The sequence below is a fragment of the Thermobia domestica genome, chromosome 6 (assembly GCF_964235325.1).
Source record: "Thermobia domestica chromosome 6, izTheDome1.hap1.1, whole genome shotgun sequence".
Lineage (NCBI taxonomy): Eukaryota > Metazoa > Arthropoda > Insecta > Zygentoma > Lepismatidae > Thermobia > Thermobia domestica.
The window spans coordinates 103,502,366-103,524,391 of record NC_137459.1 but is presented as its reverse complement, the minus strand read 5'-3'; the positions used below and the strand labels follow the sequence as shown (position 1 = coordinate 103,524,391).

Below are 22,026 nucleotides of genomic sequence, written 5' to 3'. Positions count from 1 at the left end.
TCGGTTTGTCAAGTTCGTATTATACCATTCTATCACTAAGTCTCGCCCGTGATTCTGGTACTTATAGCAGAATACACTGAGACACAGACGCTCACTGGTGTAATGTATACTATTTGATTCAAAATTTGCTTACAAGTGGGAAGAATTGCATAGCTCTCGAGAGGGCTGGTTGTGATGTAGGCGAGCTTTCATTAATAACGTGTATAATCTCCTCGGGAATTGATGACAGCCGCTGTTTGCTGTGCCATTGAATCCACCAGTCGTGATTTATGGCATTATATGTAACAGGTTGATCACGCATCTTGAACATGCTCTCATAGCTCACCAGATTTTCGGTCAGGTCTACTAGAATGTTCTTGTAGGAGTGGTCCATATGATTTCAACAGGGTTCAGATCAGCTCTAAGAGACATCTTGACATCAGTTTGATTCTAAAGCTATGTGTGAGCCGATGTAAATATACACTGAACTATTGTCCTATTGGCAATAGATTATGAGGCCACTTTCATGAACTTTTCTCTCTGGAAGTACATTCGAAAGGTAATAAAGTATGCTTTTGGGTGATGTACAGATTATTGCAAATACGCCTAACGGAGGGAAGTAATAGAGAGAAAATTTAAAAATATGCCTATGTAATTCCTATATTTTTACAATTATATCCTGTTATTGAATGGAAACTGTCACTAGGACAACATTAAAAAAAAACTGGGCGAATACTACATTTTATGCCTAGGATGTTGTTAAAGATTCACGTTGTTGGTATGAACAGCAGTTGATAAAACATCATAATGTAACTGTACGCCGGTAAAAGTAATGTTGCTTGGACCTTGCGACTGCTTATTTCAATATGGTAATTTAACAAATATGGAAGGGAACGAAAAGACAGCTGAAGAAATTCATAAGAGACATAGGGAATGAAAAGAAAGACATTAGACTAGAGAATGAGATAGTGGCATGCAAGAAGATAAACTATCTAAGTATCAAAATAAAGAAGTCGGTAGAAGGCGAATTCATTACATGCTGATACCAGAAACAGTGTGCAGAGGGAGTATATTGCTACAAAAGAAATGATGTGAATAAGGGTACAAAGAGAAAACCCATAAAAAACGGAGGAAAGAACAGGAGACCTAAACACAGGAAGAATAGAAGAAACGAAATCTAAGGAAGTTTTCGACACAACCAAGGCATGGATATAATGAAGAGGATAGAGTAAGAAGAAACGTAGCAAAAGAGAAGAAGGAAGAGGAAGAAGGCAAGACCAAAAAATAGTTTGGTATATAGAGCCTAGGTAAAGAAACAGAGAAGATAAAGAAGATACTTCGGAAAGCAGACATTAGAACATACATGAAAGGAAGAAGCAGAAAAATTGAAGTAGTTAGGAAAACCAATAGTGGACAATGATCAAAGCGGAGTAATATATAAAGTGGATGCGCGGGGTGTAACAAAATTTATATAGGAGGGAAAAAGGATGGAAGAAAGGATAAAGCAGCACAAGGATGACGTAAGATTGAAAAGCGACAAGCAATATATAAGCATCAGAAAGAGACAATCTAGAGGGCAGGGTGGGTAGGAGCAGAGGTCATGGAAACATAAAACAGGAATTTGGTAAGAAAATGGGAAAAAGCCAGACAAATCATGAAGGCGAGAGATAAGATAATGAATTGGTATTTAGGATTTGTGATAAAGAAAGAATGTGAGATGATTTTACTTAAAGATGAAGAAAAGGAAGAAGAATGAAAGAGAATAAATGCACAAGAGTACATAAACAAGAATAATTAAAGGGCAAGAATGGATCGAGTAAAAATGTATATTTTTAATTGTACAAGTGAACAGTGTACTTGTACAAGTGTACAATTTCAGCTGAACAAGTGAAAGTGGAAAAACACAAGTGTCGTTTTTGAACGAAGAGGCGGAGCCTAATTAACAGTTTATCTCCGGAAGGAATATAAGAGGTGACCAACTTCCAAGAAGCCAAACGGAGTGGAAATCTGATGAAGACACCCTTAGTATGTTGAAATTGTTACGTGATTATGTCAGTGGTGCCCCCCCCCCTTATGTCTATGACGCACCCCCCAATTGTCTATCCGTAGGTGTTCTTCCATGAAAAAAATCTTCTTTTCGATTAATTTACCCCCCCCCTCATCACACATATTTATATAGATTTTAACCCCCCCAAATATTTCAATGACGCAGTTTGCGTCATAACCCCCCCTTGTGGGCACCCCTGATTATGTATATATATATATATATATATATCACAGTCTTGCTCAGTGTGTGGATGTGTTTATTTTGACAATATGGAAACAAGACGTGTTAGAATCGTTGTACGATAAATAAACTATATTTTTCTTATATTTTCTGTAACGTTATCTACAGTTGCAATATTAGGCTATTCAGTTAGACATGTTAAACATACATAAGAATTTTATGGAGCTTCTACCAATTTTGAAAATTCTCTTCTTGTTTCTTCAAGTGATCAACCACTTCAACGTTTCGCATATCAACTTCTTTTTACATGTTCAATCAAATGTAGCAGGTCTCATAACACATCTCTCAGTTACCTTGTTTAGTACCCATTTGTAGGCAAATTCGTATAGTGTATGCTGTCTTTGCGTGTTATTATGCATTTGATCCCCTTTGGGTAGAAAGTCATGCATAAAGCCCGATCAGTTCTTTTGGACTTCACTTTAATCAGTAAGACTCGTCTTAAATAGAGTGCAGGAGAGGAATACTCCAATTAATCTACCAGGTCCCTCATTGTAATAATTTAAAAATATTATCAACTATTTTCTCTTTAAAATCCTTACTATATTTCTGACGAAAGTTTTACGTAATTATTGGATAGATGGTTTATAACAAAATGATACTGTACTTGGCAATATTTCGATTTTTGAACATAAATATTTTAATTCTTGACAGATTTCTCACTTAAGACGATTGAAATAAACATTTTTTTAAAAAGTAATATTAAACAAAAAATAGAAAAAATAAAAGTAAAATGTTCCAACTAGAGTAAAGGCATTTTTTTTATCAGAAAAGTACTTAGTCTTTTGATAAGGAAAATATATATTTAGAAACTGATTATATGCATATGTCACATGAAAATTTTACATACATACGTTTCATATCAACAGACCTGGTAATAGTTACACAAAATTTGATTTAGATTTAGAAAATTATGTTGAAGAACACAATAAAATTCTGTATGGAAATGGTCAGATTAGAAAGTTTGTTCTAATGTAACTAAAAGTGCCATGAACATACGAGTTTGTTAAACCCTTTTTAGTCTTTTTCTCCATTCCATTGGGCATTTATTTTATCCAGTTATTTCTCATGGTTACAATAATATGTTTTAGTTGAAAACATCTAGTACCTTTGATATATACCAGATGTTACTGTTAATAGGATAACTTTATATCTGGCAACACTACAGTGGTCTATAAGAGTCTTGAATTGAAGCAGAATTGTTACAATGAAGGGTCGCGGAAAAAATGAGTTGAAGTAATCCAAATTTCTTGTGTTCTTTGTCCAATTATGACATCATTTTGATTGTTTTACATAGTTAAATAATCAAACCTTAGCAGCCTGTAAAAGTTTGCTTCAAATAGTATTATATAGTATGCCATATTTATCTGTTGAAAACTCTTGTTCATTGCAATGTATAAATGGACTCAACGGTAATTTATTGTCAGTTGCTAAAGCCTGGTCGTCCATTTATATGGTTTACATTTTTTGGATGTATTTTCTGAGTTCCATAAACAACAAGTAAAATGTATATTTTCGAAAATCATATAATTATTATTTATAACAACTAAATAATTCATATTTGAGTTGGTTTGTGTGGTTAGGTTGTCTTTCTTTTGTACAAATTTTGAATGATGAGATGAAGCAGATACCATTTTATACCGATTGATGACATGAAATATTTCTGATTTGTATTAATTTGAGAGTTTGTATTAGATTTAAGCTGCTGTTCACAACATATTTGAGTAAATAGTTAAAAAAAATAGTATACACAGTTTTTTTTATTAAAGAAAATATTCCAGTGAGAGGGATGGAAACTTCGGAGAAGTCACTAGTAATGTGATAGTACCCATGTCAATTTGGCTAATTACGAATCACTACAAACAGAAGAAACATTTTAGGGGATAGCAACCACCCTAGACTCATTTCTTCCTAAACGAAAGCACCACGGGCGAAGTGTATATGCATTTCACATGGACCTTTATTTCTTGTTTCCTTATTTCCTCATAATATGTATAAAGTAACTTTTTGAAACATCCGCTATATACCTTATTTAACCTCTCAATAAGGACAAAGGTTTTTCAGATATATGGAAAGAATCAATAATATGCCCAGTCTCGAAACCCGGCAATAAAAATAGTATAGAAAACTATCGTCCAGTAGCTATATTACCAACAATTGCAAAAGTATTTGAGAGTGTCATTTACGATCAAGTGATGCATCATGTTAAACCTGCAATTTCAATGTATCGACATGGCTTCCTACAGAAAAGATCCACGGCGACTAACTTAACTATAATTTCAGATATCATAACCTCCTCTTTAGATAACAATGGACGAGTAGATGTTATATATACGGATTTAAAAAATACATTTGACACTGTGATACTGTTAGTCATGATATATTAATTCAAATACTTGCCACGTTCAATTTTAGTCCCCAAATGATTTTTTTAATCTTACTTACGTGAACGTAGGCAATCCGTTTTGTATAAAGGATATAAAACTAAAAGTTTTCGCGTAAATTCTGGAGTTCCTCAGGGGTCTAATCTTAGGCCTCCATTGTTTTTATTGTTTATTAATGATCTGCCACGTTATATTAAAAAATCTCATAAAATACTTTTTGCAGATGATTTAAAAATATTCGTAGATGTGAAATGTATAGATGACTGTCTACTCTTGCAACAAGATATGACTAACTTACTAAAATGGTATACTAGCAATAGACTTACAGTAAATATTAATAAGTGTATAACCATGACATACAATAGACGTGAGAAATGTGTATCTTTACTTATACGATCAATGGAATAAGTTTAGAAAAATTAGATACAATTAGAGATTTAGGTGTGATATTTGACAAAAAATTAACCTTTTCGAACCATGTGGCAAATATTACTAAGGATGCACATAGAAATCTTGGGTTTCTTATCAGAACTACCAAAGAATTTACGAATGTTAACTCTCTGAAAATGCTTTACTTTTCTTACGTAAGATCCAAACTTGAATATGCCTCACTTATTTGGAACACTTCGTGAAAATACGTAGTCAAAAAATTGAGCAGATACAAAGCAAATTCATACGTTTTCTCACATACAAAAGGACAGGAGTTTATCCAAAATACGAATCATATGATAATTTACTTGGAAACTTTACACTTCAGACACTTGAACAAAGACAGATGTCGAACGACCTCATTTTCTTGCACAGACTTTTGCACAACAAAATAGACTGTACAGACATAATTGCAAAGATAATGATACAGGTTCCAACCCTCAAAACACGCAAGGGAAATAGTGGCCTGTTCTACTGCAGGAAGGCACTTACAAATGCACTGCATATGTCACCTACATGGAGAATTTGTGCTACATACAATAAAATCAGTAAGGATTATAAAGATGTAGATATATTTAATAGTTCTGAAAAGTTGTACAAAACAGTAATACTGCGTATTTTGTAAAAGAAAAATCAAGTAAACTGTATTATTTTAATTCAAGATTTTGTATTAAATTATGTAATTATGTATTAATCAATTTTAATTGTATCAATTTTAAAATTATGTATTATATGTAGACACTGTAATTGGGCAGTAATGGTTGTTGTGTCGATAAATAAATAAATAAATGAAATTTCTATTCTGTGCATCAGAAAACAACTGGATTAATATCAAGTTGATTAGTTTTACATAAATGCACTTAGGTGTTAAAAGGCAGAATGGGACGGGCGGCGTCAAAGATTTAAAATAAAGAATTAAAGAAAATTATTTTTTCATAACTTATTGCATTATAAGTTCTATTCTATGGAACGCAATTCAAAAATCAACATAGCAAAGGTACTATTTTCAAGAATGTTCTCACCTAGATGTTATTTACCTATCTGAAACAGTTAATTTTAGTCATAACTCGTAGTATTATACCTTCACCTATCTTGCATACAAAAAGAAGAAAAGCAGAAGAAATGCACAATTAAATGCCGATTAGCGGCAAGGTGACAGCGCCACAAATTTTCAGAGATAATGACTACAGAAAACTTAGCACTTTTCCATAACTAACTGCGTTATAGTTTCTGTTCTATTTCTTTCTATATATTCTAGTTCTTTCTATAACTCAAATGGAAGGAGTTTTCTTTCTTTAATTATCTTCACTTATGTTGTAATAAATTTTTATATCGGCAACTTTATGAATGCCCTCTATTATATTCCAGACGTTGATACAGCCACAAATTGCCAGGATATGGATGCCATGAAAAGAATATTATTAGTAACGAAAAAGCAACAGCAGAAGTAACAAATTGAATTGATTTTTGTAAAAGAAAAGGATATATAATTGAATAAGAAACCATTCGTTTCTGTACCGTAGATTTGAATACTCCAGAGAACAACTGGAATTTAATTCAATTATTAGCAAGTGAGATTTATCCAAATGACAATTTTCTATAATGCATGTGAGATTTTTGTGTAGATAATATGCTTGAAATTACCAACCTGTATGCCCTGCAGTTAGGTAAAAGTCATTCAAATTTACAAATAAAACATAAATTAGTTCTTTCATAGGGCTATATTTGATGACAAGTTATCTGAAATATCAAATTCCTCGTGATTGATTTCAGAGTTTTAGAATGGAAAAAGACAAGTCTCTAGATAAAAAAATGACAGGATACAGTAAGAATATCCACAATTATTACCAAATATGCTTTGTACATCTCTGTCTTGCTTAAGACCAACAGTGCTTCAAGAACTTCCGTAAGTATGAATTCACACCCCTTGAGTCAGTTTGTCAATTACAATAGAATGGATATTCTGTAAAATCTAAATAAACACATTTTCTCAGTATTATTTTTGCTCCTTTCTGTTATTTTCATTCGTTTTCATTTCCTCAAGTGTCGAAATGTTTTATTTTAGCAGCTAGAAGAGAAAGATCAAATCTGAAGGAGTAAATTTTATATCAGAAGTTAGTAGAAGAGAGGGAGATCTGGCAATGTAGTTCTGGAAAATAACATTTGAAGCAGAACAAAAGGACAAAAATTATCAATACATTATAAAATGGAAATAGTAACATTATTTTCATTTTATAGCCTATTCGTTCTTTCTATCTTTCCCTTTCCCAACTTCATACTCCATTTCCTGAAACTACATTTTCGGATTTGCCATTCTATTTCAAGCTTCCAATATAATTTTGTTTTTGTGTATAAAATTTGATAACAATTGGTCAACAGATAGAAGATACTCTTTATGTGTAACAACCATTTTTTGTCTCGACAATCAAATTGACAAAAGTAAGTCTTTATGTTACAATTGTCACAAGTATATAACGGCACAACAAAAACAATATAGCAAGATCACTGAGTCTCAGTAGTAGAGGGCTCCCTTCTTCGAAGAGATCTTTGGCTCGATGTAATGGACAGCAATAAGCGTGTGACTTTATAATGAACAACACTGAGTTCATGGACTTTTGTTTAGGATTGCCCTGTTTATTCCCACTTTACCTACATAATCACATTTACTATTTGACTCCATTACTCTACAGGACATAACTATGGGTACATTTTAATTTCAACTCTTTTCATGTCGTGACAGTATACTTACTTAGTTTCCACCTGATTAACAAAGTAAACGTAAGGTCCTTTACAATTATCATACACGCTTGTGACGCGAAAGACTCAGATTCGATTTTCGGTTGGAACTCATGTAAACATTTCAAACAAGGTTTAGAGTAAACATGACCCAACAAATCTAAAGTAAACTTGACCTACCACGATTACAATAAACGTAACGTAATAATATTTTAAACATAACTTATGCTTCTAATGAAGCTAGAACTTATGCTTCTAATGAAATGCTTCTATTAAGCTAGCAGAATACTTAATAATTTACGAATAAATTCACTATATCTTGTATGTCAAACTCAAACGCAACCAGCAGAATAATTTAAGAAGCGGAAATAAATGTATTTAAGGTCCAGAAAATAAGATATGGTAGGCAATTTGGTATAAGAACAGGGAAAATTTAGAGAGCCGGTATTACTGTGTCTCTGTCAAACTAGCATCAAATATGATATAGCATTCTTTGACAACTAGTTCATTGATCCAAATCTGTCATGTATATACACGCTTCCTATCAGAAACTTGGAAGTTTGCACATTTATAAGAAATCTGAATTAAACTTGGTATATTTTCTTTTATGAGGAATTTAACTAAACCAAAATATTCAAGATAATCTGTATTTTGATGAGAAAACTAGACACATAAATACAACATTAGTACAGCATAAACAGATAATTCTTTATATATATATATATATATATATATATATATATATATATATATATATATATATATATATATATATAACTTGCTTACTGAACTCACCTGTAAATGATGGGGTTCAGGCAGGAATGAACAAATGGAAGCAAATGGAACGTTACTCGCAAATTGTAAGTTGTGTCAGAGTAGTCCGCCAATCCATATTTGATTATGGTATCCATGATAAGTCTCGGACCCCAGCATATCATGAAGAGAAAAATGACTAAAATAAGCATCTTGATGACCTAAGAATGAAAAATACTCCTAAGAACAATATTTTAACAATAAATTATATCCTTAGCTATATGCATTTGCCATGTTTAGAAGAAAATTTAAGCCTAAATGTACAGGGTGTATCAAAAGTCCGGGACCATAGCAAGAAACTAGAAAGAGAGAAAAGTTGTTGGAAATAGGTGGTTTTCAATTTTAAATTGTGGTGGATTTTTTCCCAATCCCACCAGTCGTTTGGGCCGATCATTGATAAAACGCCCCATGCTAGATGAAAACCTAACGTTTCCACTTCAGCAGGCTTTTCGAACGGAACGTAAGGGAACGAAAATATTAAACGGGAAAAATGCATGTTGTTGTTGTGTGTGCGTGTGGGGGAAACCTAGAACGCCTCGAATCCATTTTCCAACAATGCTGTATTGTCGGTATGGTGAGAGGCTAAAGAAACAGCCTTCTGAACTTATAATACAGGGCAGACGTTGCTTTTTAAGCTAACACAGGGCACCTTACCAGTGTGACCCATGGTTTAATTAAAAAAAAGACACCATTTTATGTGTATTTAAAACCTCCTGTTTTCATTAACTTTCCTCTTGTTCTATATTATTGTATCTTACCTCATAAAGGAGTTGATTTATGACCCTGGACTTTTTGTAAACTCTGTATGTTTTAATTATGTTGACGAATACACATTTTCTTAACATAATTCAAACATAATTTTCTTAAAATACTTCGTTGTGCACCTCATACGTAATATTCATTTAGACAACTCATGTTAATACCTAAAGCTCGGTTGCAATAGGCATATTGACATAACACTGTTGTTGATGTGCGTGTGTGTCGTATACACACATTCACCCCATACATGCAGGGCGAACACGAAAGATGTGCACAAACTCCGGGAGGTGATTCGTGACATCAAAAGAAGATAGAAAGTTCTGTTGCATGTTGTCGAATTCCGCGTCGTGTACGAGTGACAGGAGTGCCAACTAGGAATCGAGAAACGAATCCTGAGAATTGGAACGGAACAAGAAGATATGCACGAACTGCGGGAAGTGATTCGTGCCATCAAAACTAGCTAAATTTTAGTATGAACAACAGCAAAATCGTGCATTAGACAGTTGCACAGACAGAGATAATTTGTACACATCTTTCTGTTCCGTTCCAATTGTCAGGATTCGATTGTCGATTGCAAGTTGGCACCTCTGTCACTCGTACACGAAGTGGAATTTGACAACATGTAAGAGGACTTTTGGTCTTCTTTTGATGTCACGAATCACCTCCTCCTGGAGTGTGCACATCTTTCAGGTTCATCAGAAACAAATCACGGGAGAGTTTCCTGCATCGGATTGTGATTTAAAATGCAAATTGGGTCTGGTATGACGACCGCAAAAGATCAGGACAATGGTTAAATCGTGATCAACGTCCAAGATTGTTTTTCTAAACTACTTGTCCACTCACAGAAGGTGCTGTTGCTGGTACATTGGTCTATGGTGAGAGTGATCCTCAATTTCTTTCTCAGGAAATGACCTATCATTTCTTTCTTTATCACTGCGGATCGTTACAGTACTGAACTCCACAAAATTCATCATAAACTTGTCTACAATCATACAGCAATGGTCAACAGATATGTCATGTTGCAGAACAAAGCTCGCCCACATGTGGTGCAAAGGACGGTCTAGGCTAATCATTGTTGCAATTTCCGGGATATGTCTCTCACTGATTACCATCCATCTTTTCCGGCATCTAGATCACTTTCTGGGAGGGAAGAAAGAAGACATCTTGATTCTTATATTGATATTTCATGATAATCTGGCAATGCAACGTGAGGCTGAGGACTTCTTAGCATCACAGATCCAGATTTGTTTCGCTACGGGATCCAATGGTTGATTTAACAATGACAAAAATGTGTGGTTGAAGGCAGACGGCTACTATTTTGTTTTGATTACCAAGTATTGAAGTTTTGATTTTTAAAGTCTTTGAAAATAACGTAGCTGGGGAGGATATTTCATTTACACTAACCTAATGCTACAATAACCGAATTATATATGAAAGGCAAGGAGGAATACAACGGTAAAAAACATTGATTTTATTGTTGGTTATAACTGTATTTCCTATACCCTTGATAATAAAATTACTATATAGCTTACTTTCAAACATGCATGTCGCCACTTACCTGCTTTCTTGCTTGTTTGACATCATCACAAACTCCTTGTCTCTGAGTTGCATCGAGCCTCTGTGAAATAGATCGAACGATTCCACTGACAGATTCTCTTTCAGGTGAGTGTTGAACTGATACTCTCATGTGGACAGATATACTACTTCTTGAGTCAAAGCGAGAGTTACTGAAAAAAAAAGCAGATCTACTCAGTTTCTTTTTCTTTTTTTTCTTTTTTCTTTTCTTTTCTTTTTTTTTTACGAAGAGGTAAGTGAACTAGCTTCCTATGTGTAGAATTTGTTCACAGACTACCTCAAATACATGTTATTATTTGATTATTTGTCGACGTTTTAACATTTTAAATCTCTGTAAGGTACAGCTGTAGTTCAGTGACGAGTTGCTGTTCAATTGTGCTATATAGTGATAGGACATGTAGTCATGTGCTGTGTTGTGCTGGCAGTTAGACGGGGGTTTGGTTTACTGCTTTCATGTGGTTTGATTTTGTGCAAGTGACTATATATTGTAGTATATCACGATGTCTCAACTTGTTAGGAAAATACTATGCAATGTCTATTTGACAAGGAGAAACGTAATAATCGCCCTTCGTCCAAAGCTATGTATAAATGGGTCGAAGTTTATTTAAATAGGACGGCAATGACATTATTGCTCTCCAACTTCACTCAGACAATTATGCTATGTTTGTGAAATTTAATGCTGATGCTAGATTATATCGTAACATTCACCCATAGTGACAGACCTACGTCCAATGTGCAACTCGTTAATGTGACAGAAACTGTTACCAGCGTAAGACTTATTAATTTACTTTTTGATAGATATTAACATCATTGTTCAAGTTTTTAATGAATATGGAACATTGAAACATATAACAAACGAGACTTGGTCTCAAATTCACCTGCTTTCAGAATCTAATGGACTCCGAACTGTGAACTTGTTATTAGGAAGCCGGTACCTTCCCGTTAGTCTTTAATGGCTCTCGAGGCTTGATATATGAAATACAGCCTGCCATTTTTTCTGTCGATCCTTAAGTCATAGAACTAGTGAATGTGACAATAAAAGAAGGAACTATCTGAATGACTCAAATATCCAAGAGGAGCTCCTCTGTGGCTAAGCGGTTAGAGTACGCGCCTTTGGCGTGGGAGACCCGGATTCGATTCCCGGCGGGAGCTCATGTGGTTCGGATTCCACGTTAATCAGTAGGTCCACGTCTCATATAGCCTCGCTGCTGAAAGGGACGCTAAACTAAAATCAACTCAAATATCCAGGACATCTGTCATCCGATTTACAGACTTTTGCCCCCATTCCCCGCCATATCTTGCGAACTACCATTGCCCTTACAAATGTTGCACGTAGGTACTCTCCCCCCCCCCAAAAAAAGGTGAACAATAACTTTGGAACAGATATATTGGTGAAGGAAAGGATAGAAATACTTTCCTTAAAATGTTGGTGGATGGAAGAGGAATAACACTATATTGCAATCATACAGTGGTAGTCAGGCCTGTAATATATACAGGCATTCAGTGTATCAAGGTACCGAGGGTAAAGAGTCCTTAGGCTAGTTTTAGACGGAACCATTTATCATGGCATTTCTCGTAGCAAAAATCGTATCATCGATATCCTACCGTGTAAAGTAGCAAATGCTATAGCATTTCACATGCCATGGCATATCCTATGGCATTCCTTGTCAATAGAACCTGCTCTATTTCGTAGTATTTTCCCCAGAATTTATGGTCCAATTGCAGCGCCGTGGTGTGTTAAAAGGAAGCGGAAGATTTTGTGCTAAATATCCATGCTCTTGTTCTGTGTGGGAAATTGAATTGTATTAAAGAAAAATGAGTTGGAGTAGGGATGCTATTATTATACTGATTGAAAAATTAGAGGAGCATCCTTGTTTGCACAAAGAACTTTTCGAAGGCTTCATTATCCATACGCACAGTATGCGAATTACCGGGGGAATGAGGGGGATTTTCTTTCCCAATCACATTTTGTTCTCCCCCAAAAAATCAACTGAAGTATCCCCACCAGGGATGCTCGCTTTCCCCCCAAACTATGCTTAGTATAACGCCGAAAGTTTACTGATTTTTGTCATTTCTTGTAAGTTTAATCTGCTAGTTGTGTGGAAGATCTCAATATGAGCGGAAGAATCAACATATGGTTATGATCGTGGTTATCGCTCGGAAAGCTACGGGTACAGGAGTGAGTACAACATTTAAACACGTTCAGAAAGGTTAGGCATGGTGTGTGCATGTCAGATAGTATATACATAGTTATTGTCGGTAGATTTATTGAATTAATCATATTTATGTGTGTCGGGGTCACGGGCCTCTCTGGCGAGGGGATAGGGGGGACGTGTCCCCCAATATTTTGGTGAGGAGATGAAATTGAGCAATGCTGGTCTATATGGAAAAAGTACAGAGATGTAGAATAAATGGATTTATATGTGTTGTTATATATGAGATATAACATAATAGTGACATTCCCCTTAAGAATGTCGGATATGTAGCTTATTTATCGCCCCCTCTCTTACTAATTACCAGAAACTTTAGTGTGGATCCTATATGAGAAACGGATACACGCTGGATTTTCCCGTTCACCTGCAAGTGTACATACTTGCACAGGTCCGCCATTGTGTTGAAAACAAAAACTACTCTCATCACTGAATATAATAACACTAGCCTGCGAATTTTAACTTTTGGATCATTGCATGAAGTATAGTATGCTACGTTTCGTATTTCGGGTGTACCGAATTCAGAACAAAAATCGGTTTAGTCATTGCACATCAGGTTTTCTTGCAAATTGCATATTAATATTGCCAATATCAATGTATCTAATGGTTTATTGCTATGCATAACACTACTACGAATACTGGTACACTTACTAATATAAACAACATTAATATCTTATATTTGTATTTCTAGTGCTGTATGCGACAGTAAGTTAACTCGTAACCACGTTATTAGAAACAAACAAGGCAAGAAAATGGGGGAAAAAGAAGCGATGTTTACGGATAAGCATTCACTATAAAACAGTAAGACTCTTAGAGCAAGCAAACGTAAACTCCATAATGTTTTTGAATTTGTGTTCTCATCTGCGCTATTTTAAACGAGGAAATAACGCACCCATAGGTCATGCATGACATGCCGCACAAAAAAATCCACAGTAGTGGGTTTTACGCCTCTTCTCTGAGAAAGTGCGTCTTGTCGCTGCACGCTTGTGACTAGTAGCAAAATCGTCTCTCTGCAACAACCAGCAGTAGTAGTCTGCAAATATGTTGCAATTTCACTTTCCTTGATAACAACGTTCGAGTTCCTTGAGGTCCTGATGAAATTTCTCTCCTTGTTCCTCACTCACGACTCCAAGATTGTCTGGAAAATAGTCCGAATGGGAAAACAGCATATGCACTTTCAAACTCATGTTACAACCCAATTCTTTAAAACACAGTAGCATTCTTTCCACCATGTCTTTATAGTTTGGATCCTTTCTGTTGCAAGAAAGTTTTTCGCTACATCTTGGAAAGCTTCCAATGCTGAACGCTCGTGCGGGTTCATGACATTTTCAAAATTTGTGTCACCAAAAAGTTTCCTAATATCTGCACCATCGAAGATGCCCTCTTTAATTTTTGCATACTAATGCCATGGAATTTTTGACACATATATTTGAAGTACTCGCCTTCAGTATCTAGAGCCTTTACAAATTGTTCCATTAAGTCAAGCTTAATGTGAAGGAGAGGTCACAGTACAATCATGTGTATTAACAAGACTTGTGCGTTGTAAGTTTTTCGAAACAACATTCCACTGCCTATCTGGCCATTCCTTTTTAGTCCAGTGGACTGCTCTTGCCCGACTGTCCCACTCACACAGAAAACATGGGAATTTTGTATAGCCTGACTGTTGACCCAACAGAAGACCGATGACCTTAGAATCCCCACATATTTGCCATTGAAATTCCTGGTACTTTATCTTGTTCAACATCAAATCAAGATTTTCGCAGCTTTTCCTCATGACAACAGAATAAGCAACTGGAATGTATGCTAACTTCTTTCCGTTGTGTAGGAGTACACACTTTAAACTCCACTTGGAAGAAACGGTGAAAAGTCTCCATTGGGATCGATCATCCTAATCCTAATTCTAGTACTAACTCCGGAATGTTGATGGAAAATACTGTATTATCTTCTCCAAAAGAAAGCAGCAAATTCTCGTTCACGATGCCTGTACCAACAGTACGTCGTCTTAGGCATCAAGGCCTTTAGTCGTGATCCTAGTGGTTCGGTAGATTCCTTTGTGAGACCAAGGTCACGAACTAAATCGTTTAAACCACTCTGTTCGAAAAGTATAGACTTTGTTGATTCTTGTGGGTCAAAGTCCGAATCGACATTGTTGCCACGAGGAGATTCGGAAAAGGCTTCGTTTAATTGGTCTGATGGCTGTGGAACAGGTATGTCTGGACCATGGGATGCTGGTAAACTGACGGATGGAATTGTAGTTGGATAAGCAATTTTAGCCCTGTTCCTACCGTTGAAACCTTTCACATTCAAAAAACAAAAGTAGCAATTGGTACTGTAGTCAGTAGACTCATGCCACACAGTGGAAATTCCAAACGGCAATGCTCGTCTTTCACCTTTCATCCATAGCCGCAGTTGTTCAATGCATGTTCGACCAAACTTATGTGGTGCCCACGACTTGTCCTGATCTCCCAATGCCATACCACAATACGCAAGATAAGCCTTTCGACCAAGGAAGTTATATTGCGCCGTTGTTTCATTGGCACGAATGTCCCACATATGTAACAGAATATATCTGGATTAGTCTTACAACCTCGCCGCTGCATTCCGAAAAGTCTGCAAACAAGCACTTCACTTTCGTCACTAAATACTAAGCACAAACAACGATATTAGGGACTTCAAAGCACTGAGCACAATTAAGTAGTTTACAACGAAAATACATAAATCATTCGCAGGAAAAGCAATATACTAAACAAAACAATGCCGCTATAAATATACCGCATTGACTTGATACCTAATCTTCCATTCCAAGCGCTGCTATCGGTTGAAGGAATTCCACTCGCTTTCCCTACGACTCTCTCGCTTAACAACAGCTGGACCCTTACTGGCTCAACGCGTGGGTGTGTAGCGGGTGAGCTTTAGTTCACATTTGTGTCGCGGCTCAAGACATTTTGGCAGCATTATAGACGTTACTACCATACCGTACCGCTAGGCGGACATGATAAGCTGTTGTTTAGCTACTGCTACAACATTGCAGCCATGAGAGTAATAGCTTTTCAGCCAATCAGGATGTTTAGTCCTCCTGGCTTGAGACGCATATGAATGAATAGGTAAAATAATTATCACGATTTTGTCACAAAATGTGATGTGATGAGACAAAACTAACCTCACTTTTAGGCTTAGGTGGCAATCACCACATCACAGAAATATATTGCACTTATGCAATAAAATCATCGCAGGCTAGTGTAATATTTCATTTGCCTTGCCACTACAGTCTCTCCCGATATATATCACAGAACATAGAATTCCAGCAAGTGACTCGAATACAGGTACTAAAGAAGCTGAGGTTAAAATATCAAAGTTTCGAAAAAAGCGTGCACATGAACCAAGTATTTAAAGTTGGAATACTGCAAATGATAGAGAATGATGAAATGGAAAGAGGTGATTGATTAAAAAAATAATCTCCAACTAACATCACTTAGAAGTACTATCTAAAAGAATATCGAATAACAGTTTGATTGGGAAACATATTGATTGTAGGAGGTAGAAGGACTAATGATGAAATGGTCGTTACCGCAGAATATGAATCGAAAATTAACATGATGCCAGAGAACATAAGGAAAGTCTCTGAACATAATATGAGATGAAAATAAATATGAAAAAGATTAAAGCAGTAATGGGTAGATGATGGAGGCTGTGATATACGTCTGAGCAAGGCAGTAGTTTAGGTGCCTATTACAATACCTACTTAGTGTTATTAACGTAGTTCTAAAATGTAAACTTTAAATAGAAACGACAGGTAAGATGATTGTGAAGAAAAGCATACTGTGTGAGTCACTGAATAAAGAGTTACAGAAAAGACTGGGATGAAGAGTATTGCGTTGTAAGAAGCAGAAACGTTGCATTACGATAAGATAGCACAAAATACTCGAGTTTTCGAAATTTGTACTTTGAGGTGAACTTAAAATTTGGAACAATGAACCAATGAGGTACATTGGGAATAATGAGTAAAAAGAATATAAATAGAAGTATTTAAGAATTTATTAAGATATCACCTTTAGTTTGTAAGCCCTGTTGGACTAATTGTATCCCCCCAATATAAATTATCTAATTCGCACACTGCATACGCAGGAAGTTCTTGAATGCAATAGGATCCTCAGGCTTCAGTTCTTTCTCTACCATAGAAAGAGCTGAAATATTATCATCCCTCCCCCCCGCAACAACAAATTCTTTGGCCACATACTTCTTTGTGGTTTTCCTTTTTTTAATATAACCGTCGAGAACTGTTGTTACAACCACTATAGCTTTAGATATTTCACACTTTATTTTCGGAGCCATAATTGCTCTCTTCTCCAGTGATTTATTTGCTACGTCCCGACAAGATGCTTATCAAAATGCTACCGTATAAAAGCAACATACGTATACTTTTGATGCCATAGAATATCGTACGCGATTTTTGGCAGCACATCTGCTACGATAAATGCTTCCGTTTAAAACTAGCCTTATACAACGTATTCTCAAGAATTGTTGTGTCTGCTTTCTGAACTTTTTCATAACATGTTACTCATTGATGAATTTAATTGCATGCTTCAAGAATGTAATTGTATTGGTACCCCATCTGATAGTCCTGCACTTCAGTCTTTCGTTACTCTGTCTTGGCTGGTTGACTGTGCTATTTACTGTAGAAACGACTATATATTTACTTAGGTGCACAGCAATGCGGGATTAAAAATCGACCGTTATTATGCTAATGAATAATTAGCTAGATTGCTTGTTAGTTATCATATTTGTATAACCTCATTTACATAACGACTAAAAACCTTCACAATTTATTAGATTCATGACTGTCAACATGACATTGTATAAACATTACAAAGTGTATCGAAAAAAATCATAGTCAGTAAATATAGGGAGGAGGTAGGAAAATGTCACCAATTATAGAATGACTGCTATTTAATTGTATTACAATACCGCAATAATAATAATAGGCCTAATAATAATAATAATAATAATAATAATAATAATAATAATAATAATAATAATAATAATACTTATCATCATCATCATCATCACCATGGGTTTTGTAACGGTGCTCAATACAAAAACTAACACCTACAAAGATGGTTTGCTTTTGGATTATATTTTCAATTTTTTATTAACTGGTATACTTTTACATTTAAAATGTCTCGTGAAGCCCACAACCCTGTGATAGGGGTAACTGTGGGGCAAGAGGAACATCCCACTTGATGTTCCTTCTGACGTTTCCCTATCTCACTTTTTTGGATCAAAGATCCAATATATTTCAGTCAGAAATTTTCTTGTACGTCTTATATCCGGAGAACTGCATATAGTGTATCCAAACCAAAACTACCGCTTAACTCAGTATGATGTGCTTATTCCGCAAAAAAAAAAAAAAAAAAAATCTCGATTTAGGGGCCGTTCAAAAATTTTGTGGACCCTGATCAAAAAAAATCCACGTCTTATATCTGAAGAACTACATATAGTATATCCAAACCAAAACTACCACTTAACTCAGTATGATGTGCTTATTCCGTAAAAAAATACGAAAACTGGATTTAGGGGCTATCCAAAATTTTTATGGCCCCTGTTCCAAAAAATCCGTTTTTCATTCAATTATAAATTTTCTTGTACGCCTTATATCTCGAGAACTACATATAGTGTAGCCAAACCAAAACTACCACTTAACTCAATATGGTGTGCTCATTCCGTAAAAAAAAATGTGAAATCTCGATTTAGGGTCCATTCAAAAATTTTGTGACCCCTGATCCTAAAAATCCAATATATTTAATTCAATCAAGTATTTTCTTGTACATCTTATATCTGGAGAACTGCATATAGTGTATGCAAATCAAAACTACCACTTAACTCAGTATGATGTGCTTATTCCGTAAAATATACGGAAACTCGATTTAGAGGCCGTTCAAAAATTTTGTGGCTCCTGACTCAACATCTAATTATTGACCAAGATCGCAATCTTTTGATCTATTTTTGGATCATTCCTAAAATTCTTATTGTTACATCTTTCTATCTTAAGGTTCTTCTTTACTTAAGTCTTATTTTGCGGCGAACATAGTACGTCTTTTGGCCACCAGATACTGCTTTTTTGTTTTTTTTTTTTTAAAAAAAGAAATTATTCTCACTACTAGCTACTCTGGTGAGAACAAGAAGAAACTTTGTAGCGCTGATTTTGAAACTCAATGAACAAAATCGAAGGGCTTATATAGAAATAGACATACGTGCGTAGAAGGAAAATTTCCTTCCTGCCCTTACAAAATTATGGCCTTCTTCTGAAATATTGACAACAGATGTGCAAAATATCCTCGTAGGTCGGGTCTCTGCGGCTACGACGTGTTTCTTTAAACAATATCCCAATGACAAGTCATAACTCCTGTTAACCTGATGTCCGCTAAATCACAGCTGAATTATCTATGGCTATGTATTAGCAACTGAATTTCTTCACTAAGTGTATGGCTACTCCAGGAAACGTTTCCGATGCGTTACCCCCCGCAGCGAATGCGACCTAGGTGGCTTCTCCATAATTTTACTTTCTCCAGCGTTATAAATCATACTGTGAGCAAGTCCTTACAGTCATACCCCTATTCTCATTCATGCGAATCACGAGAAATAACCCTATGTATTACATAGATTTTTCTGTGATTAACTAATTTTTCGGCATTTCCTTGTACTTTTGTATATTTTCTTTTGTTCGTAGACGCACATACTTTATAACAGCAGAGTTCCAATACTGTGTACAAAGCATCTTCCAAGCATCTGTTTCTTGCTAAAATCCCATTGCCTGGCAACAGGTATTTCCTTTTTTCTTTCCTTTACACATCCTTTACTGATTTCGAAACAGCAGGCGGTCTATTATTCCGAAACGCACCAAATACGCTCGAGCCAACGTATTCTGCGCGTTTTTATTACTTTCGCGTTTGCAGCCCATTGTGATTAGCCATCCACATTTAAATATATAGTCAGTGTATTCCAAGCGTACGCATGAGCCATTTAAACGCGTTCCGAACGCATCGAATAGCCATGCACTAAATTTGCTTAGTGTGTGATGTGCTTTATTTCGTTATTATCATTCATTTCTAATAGTTTCTTTTAGCTTAAAAGACACAAACGAAAGTCGTAAACCTCAAATATACAATATAATACTGTATTTTCTCAATTTTTAGAAAGAATATTGACTAAGTAAAGCAGCCCTGCCCCCTTTCTCTCTCTCTCTTTCTGAAAGGTGAAAGGATTGAACGTATTTAAGCTTCAAGCTAAGCAGCTCCAATGGCAAGACAAATTAGTTCAGGTCAACTTAACTTTGTAAACGGACTAGTAAACAATTGTTCCAAAGAACCCGGTCTGTTTTCTACAATGACTGACGACTAATCAGCCTAGATAAGACTATACATTTTTAACTCTTTTTGTCTTTCATAGGAGAGATTTAACCATATAGCCTTGTCTACAAAACTTAGTAAAGAAGAACTACACATTTATTTTTCTTTGTGGGAAATGGTTCCTTCTTTCTCAGTATGTTTCTTCATTTTCTACGATCTCTACAGTTCAAAGAATGTGTGTTTACCATCAAAATAATAATAGTAGTAATAACAAAAAGGTTATATCTTACAAATGTAGATATACTTACATTAAAACTTAGTTCTGCGTGGCCTGGTTACAGATTCACAGACTTGTGTGATATTATTATTATTATTATTATTATTATTATTATTATTATTATTATTATTATTATTATTATTATTATTATTATTATTAATTATTGTTCCGACTATTCGATATATTATTACTTTTCCATATATATTTGGATGTATGTGTATGAATGTATATTCCAGCGTAACTGCGGAACGTATGCAACTTTAATCAAACTTGGTACACATATGACTTTCAATCTAAAAAACATATATACGGTGACTGGTAATTTGATGCATTCCTTGCAAGGGGATATTCTACAAGTATTTTGAAACATTTTCACCTATATGAACCTAGAGTCGCAAATCAATAGTTTCTGAGTATTTTGCACATGTATGATTTCTTTGAAATTTGCTGGCTAGCGACAGGTGCGTGAGAAAGTTTTACTCTGACCCACTTTCACGCATTGTAGAGCGCTGAAATTTTGCATGTGTAATTCTGCCTTCCTATGTAGGTTATCTGGTAATGTACCGCTCATAACTCTGCACCTTTGCTGTGTTGAAGGTCCGAACATAAAGTAAGGTGTACTGGTTCAAATTTAATTGCTGCACCTCAGATATCAGCTGGGCAACATCGTAGAAGCACTTGCCCCTAGGAAATGACTGCGTGGTTGGGAAGAGTTGGAATAAAGATAGTGGGCGGTGAAGAGAAAACGCGAACTATGACGGATTTCATACCCAGAGTAGTGAATCTGTCTAGCTATCATTTGAGCAGTGAACGAGTGCGTTGTTTTTCAGGAGGCAAACACCTTTTGTCAGCATGCCACGCTCTGGGATTTTACAGAATCCCTCAACGCATGCAGCAGTGAGGCATAGTATATCCTGCTAATTGTGGTACATTTTGCTTGGAAAGCAAGCAATAATACTCCATGTTAATACCAAATAAACGTGATCATCACTTTGGTGGCTGAGATTTGAACACGAACTTCCATTGGTGGTGGTACGTCGGCACACTGTCATTGGTTTCGTTTACTATTTATTTACTTATTTGTATATTTATTTATGCAAGGGAACAACTCAAAGAAGGATTCGGAACTCCAACTCCGGGGTCACATTGGTCTTTTAGGTGGGTCTATAACACAGCAACATGCAGAGTTACGAGCTGAACATTACTAGACGACCTACACACGTATGCATAATTA

The 22,026-nt window shown here is 35.5% G+C and overlaps 1 protein-coding gene across 1 annotated transcript in view; it reads right to left on the bottom strand.

Annotated features, from left to right (window-relative positions):
- The window catches only part of LOC145687713 (galanin receptor 2b-like), a 203,198-nt gene that overhangs the window by 79,085 nt on the left and 102,087 nt on the right, over nucleotides 1–22,026 (bottom strand). Inside the window, exons 3-4 of the mRNA XM_081761166.1 lie at nucleotides 10,943–11,111; nucleotides 8,608–8,786 (exon numbers count right to left, since the gene is read on the bottom strand). Coding sequence (XP_081617292.1) covers nucleotides 8,608–8,786; nucleotides 10,943–11,111 — 348 coding nt within the window. The remainder of the gene's footprint in view (nucleotides 1–8,607; nucleotides 8,787–10,942; nucleotides 11,112–22,026) is intronic.